At 41.4% G+C, this 13856-nt stretch overlaps 1 protein-coding gene across 2 annotated transcripts in view; it reads right to left on the reverse strand.

Annotated features, from left to right (window-relative positions):
- Positions 1-900: 900 nt before the first annotated feature.
- Positions 901-13856, reverse strand: part of GORAB (golgin, RAB6 interacting) — a 79320-nt gene continuing 66364 nt past the window's right edge. The window contains exons 4-6 of one of the 2 annotated variants that reach the window (XM_069231082.1): positions 11475-11576; positions 2588-2728; positions 901-1910 (exon numbers count right to left, since the gene is read on the reverse strand). In XM_069231082.1, coding sequence (XP_069087183.1) covers positions 1505-1910; positions 2588-2728; positions 11475-11576 — 649 coding nt within the window. In that variant the 3' untranslated portion in view covers positions 901-1504. The remainder of the gene's footprint in view (positions 1911-2587; positions 2729-11474; positions 11577-13856) is intronic. The other variant, XM_069231081.1, reaches the window with a different exon arrangement.

The following is a 13856-nucleotide window of genomic DNA, read 5'->3' on the forward strand; positions in this document are numbered from 1 at the left end:
TTGGTTCTTTTACTAGCTAGTACCATCAAGATCATATTGCTAGAATGGAAATCAATTAATCATGTTTCGTTCCACATTTGGTGGGCTTGGGTCACACACGTGTACTTTAGACAAATTTCTTGTACAGTAATTGCAGTTCATTATGAAACCGTAGGTATTTCCACTCTGAGATGCCACCCACACACACTTTATTCCCTTATGTATCTGTTTCTTTCTCTCCTTCCATCTATCAAAACACATGGATGCTCTCATACTGTTTCCCCCCCTTTACTTCCAATACTTTTGTTTTTTCCTTCTCTTTTATTCCTAACATTTGTATAGGTGTCTCTCCCAACATCCTTATCCCTGCTTCACTCTACTGCTCTGTGACTATCTCCTCATCAATGCCCACCTTATGTATGGTCTGACTTTCTCAACCACACACTTGTATACCCATGTTACTGAGTTCTACATGTGATATACCATTCAGATTTTTCTGTATGTCATTGAGTTAACTATTCACTTTGCTATTACCTGGTTGTATTTTGACATGCACCTGTACTCTGAGTTTGATGTGAATTGTACTCAACTTCCTTTAGATAATAAAATATTCAGTATAAAAATTTATATGGATATTTAAGCAGAAATTGTTTTCTTACTAAACAGTGGCTTTGTATGCAAGAACTCTATCATCCTCTTTACGTTGAAAAAGCACCACCTGAAAATTCACAAAAATAGATTAAAATGGTAAAATAAGAGCTCTCTCACCAGACAAGTTGAATAATAACTTGCTTTTTCAACTCCAGCTCACGGCTACAGGTCTAGTGCTGTCTAGACTGGAACCCCATCCGTCATGAAGCAAATGCCAATCAGTCAGTCCTTTTTAAAACTGAACAGAGATGAATCTACAGAGAGAGTAGCTCTGCCTTCTCTTCCCGAACATTTAATAACAATTATTCTTGTGTATTTACAAACAGTTCATTGATATGCACATTTCTAAAAATTACAATATGTCGTTTTAGTGAAGAGTCTTTTCCTGTGTTGTATCATTATGCATTACACCACCTTGAAAAGAGATTAGATGCCTTCAGGTTATCACAAACTTTAGCAAACGTATCAGGTTAAAATATTACATTAATACTTGATCCCACAAAACCAGCATATGTACAATACTAAGTTCAAACTTTAACTCTGAAGTACTAACTGGCCCAGTAAAAGATGAGTGTAAACTGATGATCCACATCTTGAGGAGTATGGGCCAAAAATATTTCAAACTAAACAGAAAATGATACACCAGAAAAGATTACAACCTGGACTTATTGCATTGTTCCTTGCAATCTTCATCTACATGAGTGGTCTGTAACCAGACAAATGGCACTTGAGCAGGGTATTTGTAGAGCTATTTTGTAAAGAGAGCACAGAAAGTAGTGTTTTTCAGGTTGCTTATGAGGTACATAATGGGCAAAAAAAGTTAACATGCAGCAGTTTCAACTGTACTTCTACTTTGCTCTGTTATTATGTGATCTCAATGATCACTGGGAACAGTCTCAAGAGAGACGTTTACTTTTTTTTTTTCTAATGCATGTGCCAAAGCAGGTTTGTCCTCATTTTCCTTTTCTGTAAATGTAAGAACAGGGGTTTCCTCAGCCGCCTGTTCAGTTGCCACTGTATTTACAAGGAGTGCCTGTCTCCTTGCCTCAATTTCTTGTTGCTGCAGCATCTGCTCAACTTCAATCTCGAGTTCAAGTTTCTCCTCATCAGTTTCAACATCAAGCTGCAGCATTAACTCTTCAAGTTTTTTTGCCTTGCGCAGCTCATTCTGCTGGATGATAGTACACAGATGCTCAGCAAGCTGCTCCTTGATCTCAGTTTTTCGGTGGAGATCTAGCTTTGACGCTAAATACTCTGCTTCTGCCTTGTCAAATCTCTTCCTGTGGGCACACAGGTACAGTAGTTCATTGATTTGCAGTAGAATTTTTCAATCCTTACACATCCATTATTTAGCCAAAGAGTAACATGATTGCATGAAAGGACAAATGTCCAGCATTCAAAGCCCCCAGCACTAAAAGGTAGCAGCCGACAGTATGTTAGCTCACACACTAATTCAAACATTTGAGGAATTTAAGGTAAATGCACTTTTGCTTGAAATAATTGCACAGGAACTGAAAAAACATGAAAAACACCATGCACTTGTTAGCACTAATATCGAACGTTTGAGTTTCTATCACACATATACTGCACACACTGCCTATGTGAAGGAAAAGTATAAAAGTTGGGAAAATGTGAAAGGGGAGGGCCTAGCATTATATGACTAACTGACTGGTGAAGCGAAGCTCTGTCTCTCTGGGCTGTGATATAGCTATTTGGTTTATTTTTCATAATAAACATGTTTTAGACTTCAAGTAAGCTTGGATCCACAGTTGTCCTTTCCAAGGTGGCATATTTAGGAGAGGGGATAAGGATGAGGCAAGCTGTTGATTTCTATAAAATGAAATTTTAATTGAAATGACCAAAGAGACATTAACAGTACCCAGCCCTTTGGAGAGAAGGTGAGCAGATTGTGAGCTCTTTCTATAAAGTTAAGATTATGGTTTAAGATTCAGCATACTTAGCATAGGAGAAGTCTGCGCAGGCTTGATCGATTCGGTTTCTCAAGATGCCAATATCTGTTGATACCATGTCATCCAATGCCTGCAGTTCCTTCTGTATCCGGCGAAGTCTGACGGTTTCTGCTTGAGTTTTTTTAGATCTAGACAATAAATATTTGTTTTTCCAAAGTTTCAGCAAGGAAAGTAATAATGCCTGTTTTCATATAAGATATATAACGAAAACACATTTTAGTGAAATATTGTATAATTTCTCTACAAAAAGCGAAGCTTGATTTTAAGTACAAATCTAGGAATGCACAATATAGTCAATATTAAAGTATGGGCTCAAATTGTATTTAGATATTTTCTCAATTAACTATTGGTTTAGGTATGTGTTGTGCCCTACTTCAGCCTTCTCAGTGGGGATTAGTGACACCATTACTTTGCCCTGACGTAGGCTGGATTATCTTCCTCCCACTAAATACATTATACTCTCTGTTTTGATGATTTTTTTACTGAAATCAACTGTACATTAAACTACATCATGAAAACTACTCAACAAAACAATCCTAAAATATCAGAGTATTCTGAATTTGTTGACAGGTGCATGCAATTGGACTCACAAGAACATGCTGTAAGTGGTTCTAGAACAGTTAACTCAGCTGATAAAAGAAACATGAGTCTGATAAAAGGTGGGGGTAATGAAAATTAAGGGAATGGAGAAGAGAAGGACAGTGATACAAAGAATGAGGAAGAAGGTGCTACAAAAGCAGAAAACAGAAGAAGTAAAGAGAGGGGAAGCAGGAGTAGCAATGCAGACTCAACAGCTTTTGTTGGTTAGAGTAATGTATTTCCTTGCAGTCATACATTTCTTCATTGAAAGCATCTGTTTAGATCCGTACACCTATCTAATGTAGAGTTTGCCCAAATGTTTCCACATATCCTGGTGATATATCAATCTCAAAAGAAAGAATGGTGGGAATGAATGAAGTCTTTCAATTTACAGTGAAGACCAAAATTAGACACCTAGTACTTTATGGTGTAAAATTATCACCAAAAGACTTAATCAGATTTTATTATCTATAAGTTCCAGTTCCTGTGCTCAACATGTTACTTATTCGTACAGAATCTCAACAAAATACAATACACGTTACAGCCTTATCACATATATAGACTTATCTGACCACATAGGACTACACAACCTAATGTATATATATTACATAAATATTCACAATACAAAAACAACATGTGAAAAGACTCCAGTCTTTTAACAGTCTCTGTGCCTTTAACATAATTATATCACCATGAAATCCACAACATGAGGTAGTCCCATCTGTCATCGCAGGTACAGGGGACTACTAAGTCCCTTTTTTCTCAAGCTATGCGTGACATCACTTTATGACCATGAGTTCAAATTTGTACGGGATCCCTCTTTTGTGAGGTGTCGACGTGTTTCGACCCCTTTTAATGCTGGGCCTCCTCAGGATATAGAAAAGTAGAAGACATACAAAATATTCATATAGTACATATCGTTTTGTTTAAATACAATTTTTAAAAAACAAATACAATTATAAATCAGGTGTTAAAAGAGACCAAGCCAGCCACATCCGTTATTGTGCTCCCTTTTCTCCTATATGATGTTTATTTTTAGTGCAGACAGCTAGTCACCTTACAAGCAATCATCAACCTAGTGAGCGATCCCACAATAGTGGGGGAAGGGGAAGGAAGTGGAGTCCCAAATGCAAGGTCAACCAATTGTACCATCACAAGGGGATTATCTCATGTAATTCTAATGAGCTCATCTAAAGCATTTCCATGTCTGGGATTGTCACGTACCCTGTAAGCTAGAGGGAAAAAACACGGAATAACCCGGATGCCTCCGCTACAATTATATCTCAACACCAAAGGATGGTAGAGAAACTTACTGAACTAAACGGAGATGCGGCTAGAAAATATCTCCTGCCAAGCTCAAAGGTCCGGTCTACAGACTGTCTTTAATAAATTCAGGGCCATATCAAGAACTCAAAGCCGGCCATCTGGTCCAGTCGCCAATAAAGAAGAGCACCGCTAAATGACTCGTAGGTCACAGAAGGGCAGTAAGATTTTAGACACCAGTCTGAATGCTCGATTGAAATCAGAAGTGCAGAAGAACACTTCTGTATTGGTGTCACATGGTATATCATGGCCAATCGCTTAAATTCCAAAAAAAGTATTTTATTCACATGCAGAATGTATTATCTTAGTAGTACATAAGACTAAATCAGTGCAAGCATTGTTTCTTTAAGGAATAGTTTTCAAACATGAATTCTGAAACGTTCTTGCTTCCACCGACCCTCACAATGCCAATAGTGAACTAAGGGGCAAGTCAGTTTATGTGCATTCTTTGAATGGCCTATTAATCATAGACAATTTCAGTAAAATCAAATGTTGTAGACATTTTCGTACAGCGCACATCCTGAAGGTATGCATTTCAAGATATTATTATATGTAATGATAAAGGCCAAGCGTTGGTAAAGCCTATAGGTTTCACCTATGGGAAATTTAGTGTCTTTGTCAGTGTTTATTTTTACATGTTGCAGATGATTATAATAAAGATGTGAAGTAATGGAAAGAGCTGCTGACTTGGGGAAATTGGGGTTGAGTCTTGGTGCAGGCTCAATATACTATGATCCTGACCAAATCATGTAATCTTCCCAGTGCCATAAAAAGTGTCTGTGCAATAAAACTGGTGCTCTTATAAAGTGCTGAAATACTTTATAGAACTTTTAAGTGCTTTTTACAAAAGCTGCTCATACTGTGAAAAAAGTTGATCCAAATATTTTTAAGGTGTGCCAGTGTCCTAGGTAAAGAGAAGAGGAAGCCTGCTTGAAGGATGCAGCACTCATACTGCACCACAGGGAGCACTAGCAGACAGTCGCTAGGGAGCGGGAAGATATCTGTCATAGCTGGTTCCGAGTTGGGGGGAGTAGTAAAATATAGCAATATCTGGTATTCAGTGGGTTTCCTAGACCTTTTGGCCCCTATGCCACTGCACCTGCTGCATCATTCAACTACACTCTGTGTTCAGTGGTTTTCTTAGAGCTTATGGAACCTGTGCCACATTCAAATCATGATTCTAGTGTCTGCAAGGTAAATGCACTACTACTAAAATATATCAATATTTTGTGTTAAGTTGGTTTCCTAGAGCTTTTCACCCCTATGCCACTGCAACTCCTGCAACATTCAAATCAAGGACCTAGTATCTGCAAGGTAGAAACACTTGTGACTGCTTGTTTACTAGTAAAATATAGAGATATTTGGTGTTCAGTGTGTTTCCTCGAGCTTTTGGCCAGTGTGTCACTGCACTCGCTGAACAATTCAAATCAGGGCCCTAGTGCCTGCAAGGTAACTGCACTTGTGACTGCTTGTTCAGTAGTAAAATATAGGCGTAGTTGAAGACAGAATACACAATTATTGTGTAGTTAAACATAAACACAAAGGTTTTCATAAACATTGCCTTTAAACTTATCCACCTCTCCAAAACAAGTTGCCACAAATGTCAAACAAAGCATATGCTTTATACATCAAAGTAATAAAAACGCATTGCTAAGTTGTTTTACAATGTGGTTGGCTCTTTCCTGTGATCATTTCTTATGGTGGGCTTGATGGTGAATGGGCCATAAACAACATAAGTTGCCTAACAGTTTTCAAACATAAAAACATTAATTGTTCCACCCACCCTGACAGTGCCAACAGTGAACTATCCAGCCTGCCACTACTGCCCCAATGTGCTGGTTTTCATACTCCAACTCCAGTGTAAATAGCTGGCAACTGCACAGACAAAAGAGTTAGTCTAAACCAGCAGCAGCCTGAGTAGCACTGAGCACTATCTAACCACAAGAAGTATACACTTACTTGGACGTTCGTAGGCTGGGCAAAAAAAAAAAAAGAAATGGGATGGGATGGGATGGGATGGGATGGGATGGAGTCTCTTCCGCACCACAGCACACTGGACAGAAACGTGCTCTCAGAGATTTTGAAGTTCAATTTGGAGCAGAAAGACTGGAGTGCTAAAATGCTGTGGCGAACTGTAATGTACAAAAGTCTAACAGCATGAATTGAGATAAAATCTAAAAGCTATTCCTACCGAATATAGTGTTTAAAATCTAAAAATTCAGTTGTGAGTGATCTATAGTTCTTGCTGCTCATTCAAGACACCACACATGAGCCTAATAGATGCCCTTTAAAGTCTGCTTAGGAAGGTGAGAACAACTCTTCTTGTGAAGCAGGTGGCCCTGTAGGCCCAATTGAGCCAGTGTCATTGATGTAACATAATCACTTTATTCTGCGATTCGTACCTGCTTCAACTTTGCTCTTAACAGCATTTTAGTATTCAGCAAGAGCTGTAGTCTGCTTAGGCTGGCACCAATACAAAAGAGATCATAGCTGGGCCTTATGAGTGAAAGTTAAGGTCCATGCTGCACCTTAGGGGGAAGCAGAGGCCTGCTTTAGGGAAGATGCACGAAGGACCTTAAAAATAATTGTTCTCTACTTCCCCAGCTCAGCCAGTCCAGATGAGCTCCACAGTTCGTCACCCTATAGGGCACTGCCCTCTGCCTTGGAGCTATATAGTTTTAATGCTGGGAAAATGCGTCTCACTTTTGAGGCCTGATACAGCCTCAAAAGTCCAAACGCACGATGGCATAAAATTATACTGCTTCTCTTTACTTGGGGAAGCCACAGCATATTCTGAGTTAATGTTATTCCAAGGTAATCAAAGGTAGTTACCCTGTCAAGGTTACTTCCAGCAAGAGTGATGGAACCTCTAAATGACCTATGTGGGTTAATGGTCATAAATTGTTTTTTTTACACAAATAATTATCAACCCACGGTCAGCACAAAAAGCGGCAAACGATTCACTAATTTCGGCAGGCCAGTTGGCGTCTTAAGGACCAGCAAGGTCTCATCTGTGAATAAAAGCAAGCAAACTTTTAGGCCCGCAACCCGAGGTGTGTTGCTATCCCAGCCATCTAGGTAAGCTACCACATCATTGAGGTACAGGCAAAGTAAAGGGGGGGTGAGTACGCATCCTTACCAGACGCCCTTGTGAATCCCAATGTGTTCCATCTGCTCAACTGAGGCCCCCGGGCCACCTGAACGTAAGTATCCAGATGCAAACGCACAAGGACGTTCAACAAATCAAGCGGGACCTTATTCGACTCCAGTACCTCCCAAAGTGTCTGGCAGAGGATCAAGCTGAAAGCAGACTTTAGATCCACAAATGCAAAGTAAAAATGTGACCTTTGCAAAATAACTATCTTCCAGTAACTAGTGAGAAATCTAAAGACTTGGTCAACAGTGCTTAAATCTCTCCTAAAGCCAGCTTGGAGGTTAGGTAGATAATCCTGCTCTTCTACCCAGAGGTCAAGCCTATTCAGTATCTGCCTGCAAAAAAGCTTCTGGGTCACGTCGATAAGGCTTACTGGGCCTATAATTAAGGGGGAAATCCCTACAGCCCTTTTTGTACACAGGAACTATCAAGTGGTTCAAGGTGGTATTAAAATCAACCATAATGATTAAATATCATATATATAAAATTCTGTGAGCTATGTCTGCTTTCAATGTGGGTGTTTCAGCTTCCCCTCTGTTCCTGCAATGATACATACTGCACAGATAAAACATGCGACTGCCCATTTAGTGAAGGTTATATCATGGCTATCAGGGGAGACAGTATCAAGAAAACACAATTTCTCATTTTGTAAAATGCGTACCCAGGCTAGAAGGCCTCCATAAGGTTGTAACGTGCTGGGAAAAATAAATTAACATAACCCGGCCTATGAACAGTTGTAAGGCACCATATTTCTTGAAACAAACATATGTCAAAATGGTCTATAAATTAACCCCGTTCAGGATAACACCGCCACATCCCAAGACAGGATGTTTACAATATTTGAATTTGGCGGTTGACTGCCCCCTTGTAGAGAAAAGGTTTCCACTTGCAAAGATGTGAAAGGTAAAATCTCACCCCATGGGGGTATATTTGATGATTTTATCCCATCAATAGCAGAGGGTTTCCCTCCTCCCACAGGAATGTGAATACTACTGCTGCCGAATCAATCCACCATTGATATTCCCAAAGCACTTATGGAAGTTGGAAGTTAGGAAATGGATGGAGACAGTGGAGAAAACAGGGGACTAAGCTTGAAACAAATGTGAGAGTCAGTCAGGAGGTTTTCGTGCATTTCCAGACCCACAAGCCCTACTGCCATCTGGATATGCTTTCATCATAGTTCAATATAATCAAAGGCCCCCTTTTGGCATACCAAATATCTGAACAAATTAAGGAATAGCAGTGGCGCACCAACCTTACATAATGGGTATATTTATCTATCAGTGTGCCCTTGTTCTCTCTATCCACAAGGTTCAACTTGGGTACCTTTGTCATTAAAACACTACTCTGCCTCCCCATCTGGCCCTCATGCACCTTACTCGGTTGACCCTTATTTTTGATCCCTGAAAAGAGGAGCTGGCCTCAAAACACTCCATAGATTATATCTGACACCCTACATTTTAGAGGAAAGGAACTTCAAAACTGGGGAGTGCACATGCTCCAACACAGGTGTGTAGGTACCCAATTTTGTTGCTACTATCCTTCCTCTTGGTTTGGTTGTCAATTAGTGTGGTATACATGCTAGTGGGTAGGTTGGGAGAGATCTTAGATTGTGGGGCGCTATCCAGTTTCTTCAATTTCCCAACTTCATCTGACAGGGTTACTACCTGCTGTTTTAGGTTAAATACCTCTATTTGTAATCTTTTAACCAGTATGACAATATCCACATTAACGGAGAGTCTTGGGCCAGAGTCCACAACAGAACAGTCCATCACTTCAAGGCACCCCCCCCCCCCGTAATATGCAACTCAGTGCCTTTTCCATCGCCCATTTCAGCACACAGATGATAATCTGCAAGGACGGCATATCTGTTTCCACGTGTAATAGTTGGTTCGACTATTGTAGTCGCTGTTCCCTTGAGATTAGAATTGACGGGGTATCAGTAATTGGCTTCAGGGGCACCTGAAGCAATACCTCCTTTTAGGCCAGTTGGGCCTTTGCTTGAGCTAAATGGTGTTCTCTCCCCTTGGTTTGAAAATATAGAATATATTTTGCCACCAGCCTTTCTTTTATTACCTCCCTGTAGCATTCAGAATCCTCTAGCCTTGTATTTCAATGCTATCTGCAGGAGCACTAGTAGTTAACTTGGAGCTCCTCTTCCTCTTCCCTGGCAGAATTTCAGTTCCTTACCGCTTACTCATTGCAAAGGGATTGCTGGTTCAGTTCATGGCAGAGTAAAATATTTATTGAAGGGACTACACTCTACTGTAAACAAAGCGCGCACTCGCTCTCCAAAAGCGGTGCAATATTATAACAACACATCCCCTCCAGTGATATATGGTAAAGATGCTGCGGGAATGAGAAGAGAAGAACGAAGTTCATAAGAAGAAGCAGCTGGAGACCAAGAACTCCCCACAAATTTCCAGAGAATCAGTAGCGTAACAAACTTGAGGGGGGGCCCTGAAAAGTACTTGGAGGGCCCCCCTGGACTCAGGAGCCTGCCGCCCATGCATAGTGTTCTGCGCTGAGGGGCACCCTGGAGCTCGGGACACAACACCACAACACCCCCTCCCCCGCACCGCAGGGGCTGCGGGGGCCTTTGCTACCCCGCCACTTCAGAGAGTTAAACTATTTAAAGAGGATACATCACTGGTGTTGCCCTAGAGACTTCTGGGACCCAGAGTCCAACAGACACTGACACAGTAATTACCCCTGCACAGCAGGACTGATGTGCTAATTTTGTAGTACAGAGACAGCAACAGGTGCTGTGAGTTGCTCAGGCCCTCCTGCTTGTCCCTAGAGACTGCTAGGAAACGGAGTCCAACAGGCAATGCCACAGTAATTGCCACAGCACAGAGGGACCCACGTGGGTGCTTTATTGCATCCTTTAACCAATTTCAGGGACAGCTCAAAAAATGTGAACCAATTGCTTTTTCCACACTACTTTCCTTCAAATATTTAATGTCTTGATAAAGTAAGGAAAGATATAGGCAAGATTAAAAAGAGTACTTGTGCTATATTACTTTACAGCTGATCTACATTATTCTATAATTATTTGTTTAGAAAATAATGAAACATTGGTACTTGTGTGGCTGCTCCTGGTAGCAATAAAAATAATCTATATAGGATTTCTGACCACTGTAAATTGCTGCTCACAAATAGTAATAGCAACACTGGCTGCCTATGGAGGCTAACAGAGTTTAAATCTCATTGCTTCACCCACAAAGTCCTCAATTATAATGGTCATTTCAGCCTCTCTTTGAGGGTTACTAAGAATACACCTATTTGGTCACTTAGATCCTACTGGTTCACCTTCCTGGATATGGTAAGATTTAAATTGCCTTTAGTACTTTCTGTCAGATTTCAGATTGGACTTTTATTCCAGTGGGCATTCCCCGGTGGACCGAAGCCACTAAAAGCCAGCTATGAATGACCAGGGCCGCTGCTGGTGCCTCAGTCACTAGGCCCAAATCTTAGAGGTTAACTGTAGAAGCCACATAGCAATTCAACAGAGAGGGAAGATAAGGAGGCGGACTGGTTTGAGCACTTTTGCCAGGGCTGCTTTTGGTTCTGCAGTCCAGCCAAGCTTCTTGCTGAACTGGAAGATGGAAACAGCCGCCTCAACACAAGCTTATCAATGCTCTCTCTTAATTCTGTCCATCTGCTCTGTGCACAACATTTCACAACTAATATGCTTTGTTTGAGTTATTGCTTGTTATTCTACTAGCACGTTCAAATGATGGATAATTAAATTCACATTTCAGGGTGCCTTAGAGTGAACTGCCTGATAGCTTATTACTACATAAAAATATTCTTACCTTTCAGCAATAGCCTTTGCCAGCAGAGCTTTCTTGCGCTTATTCTTCTCTTGCATAAGACGCTGTTCCAGCTGAAGATGATCCAAACGAGTTTTGTCCCGTCTATTTTAATAAAATGAAATGGTACTGAATGTAAACACAATCACAAAACAGTGCAAAGTTTCAACACTAAAGTTGTTTTTGTTACGTTAAAGTTAAAAAAACAAATACCACAAGAGCAGATTTTATTCAAGTGTTATAATAACTACAGGTGAGAAATGCACAAAACTATTCATCAGTGTTATGAACATCATTCTAAAGCAAATTATTTACTGATTTTTATGAGCAATGTAACTTTTCTATGGCTGCCGCCATACAAAGATTGGATCCTCTCTAAGAGAATGATGACCAAGTTACTTATTTTCGGTTACGTCATATCTGGTAGAAACATATTCTTGTTGCAGATTCCTTACCTCTGAATTTCCCCAGGTGTCATACTGGGTCTGGAGAATTTTCTGAACAGTACCCATGCGTGCCGTTAAGTGGCATCAACTGGCTCCAGGTTCAGCATCGGCTTGGACAGATAGGACGTCACACGCCCTATGTAGGCGCCACCCTGGTGTGCTGATGTCAGGTTCTTTTCACGACTTTCCACACCAGAAGCGCTGAGCCATGAAGAACAAAGACTACTGACATGTCAAAACGAAGGCCCTTAAGGGGGAGTCCCTCTTCCTAGAAATCAGTTTGCAGAGTGGGGAGGATAGGTGGGTCAGTAAGGAATCTGAAACTAGAATATGTCTCTACCAGATAAGGTGTTACCGAAGGTAAGTAACAGGTGCATCTGAAAGAGATTTTTAGTTGCAGATTCCTTACCTTTGAATAGATACCATCCCCGGCGGTGGGTCCGCAAACCAAGATCATAATAGAAAGTCGTGCAGGATCAAACAGGCAAAGTGCCCATCCCTACGGAGCTGACTGTTCAGGCTGCAGTGTTTGGTAAATGTTTGCAGACACACCCACATTGCCACCTGACAAATGTCAAGGACTGTTACTTCATGTGCTAATGAAGTGTCGCAGCTGTAGCTCTGGTAGAATGAGCACGCAAACCTTAAGGTGGTTGCTTTTTGCCCAGTGCATAGCAGATCTTAATTCATCTGTAGATGGTCCGCTTCTGCACTTTCTGACCTTTCTCCGCACCCACATAACCAACAAAGATTTGATCATCCACCCAGAACTCTTTTGTACTATCAGGGTAGAATGGGTCCAGGCAGTGGAGTCTCTCCAATTCCTCAGGGGGACGTGTGGGTGAGTATAAAGTAGACAAGGTTATTGTCCTACATGAAAGGCCATAACCACTTTTGGTAGAAAATAAGCCCTAGTGCGAAGCATCACTTTGTCATGATAGATGGAAAGGTAGAGTGACTTAGATGACAATGCCGTGCGGGCAGATGTAATGGCCACAAGGAAAGCTGTTTCCAAAATGAGAAGCCTGAGAGGACATTTGTGTAGAGGCTCGAAGAGAACGCACATCAGAAGTGTCAAAACAAAATTCAAATCCCACTGGGGCATATTGAAGGAGGATAGAGGAAACATGTGTAAGATAGGGCCAGAGGAAGGATAAACAATAGGAGCTCAGAGAAAGGGGCAGAAAGGGGGTCAACAGACTAGTCTGTGTACCATGCCACAAATTTCTTCCAATGACAGTTGTATACCATTTTGGCGGAGGGACATCTGTCTGCCAAGATTACATTAGAGACTTTGGGCAGAAGGTCAAAAGCTGTCAACTGTTGCCGCTCAATCACCGCGCAAGAAGGAGGAGAGAGTTGACAGGTTCTGGTGTAGAATCCTAACCTGCAGCTGCAACACAAGATCCTCCCGAAGGGGCAGTCTGATCAGAGAATCGATGGAGATGCTCATCGACTTGGGATACCAGACTCTCCATGCCCAGTCCAGAGCCACAAGGATTACTTGGGCCCAGTTTTTCTTGATCTTATTTATCACTCTGAGAAGACGTGGTATGCGCGGAAAGGCTTACAGGAAGCCCGAGTTCCATTCAAGACAAAAAGTGTCAGAGCGATTGCCACCTTGGAAACTCCATCATGAGAAAGTGCTGACATTGCGTTTTCTCGGCAGAGGCAAACAGATCTAATCAAGGCTCTCCCCACTGCTGCAACAGACCGTGCGCCACCTCCAGATGGAGATGCCATTTGTCATCCGGTAGACATTTTCAGCTGAGTTTGTCTGCTCTGGCATTCAGAGAGTCCACCACATTTTGAACAACCAGGGATATGCTCTGCTGTTCCAGTTACAACAAGAGGTGCAGAGCCACTTGACAAAGGGTCCACAACCACACCCTGCCCTGCTTGTTGCAGCACCACGACCGAGGGGGAAAAAGCCTTCAAT

This window comes from Pleurodeles waltl, chromosome 4_2, assembly GCF_031143425.1.
Source record: "Pleurodeles waltl isolate 20211129_DDA chromosome 4_2, aPleWal1.hap1.20221129, whole genome shotgun sequence".
In the NCBI taxonomy this organism is placed as follows: domain Eukaryota; kingdom Metazoa; phylum Chordata; class Amphibia; order Caudata; family Salamandridae; genus Pleurodeles; species Pleurodeles waltl.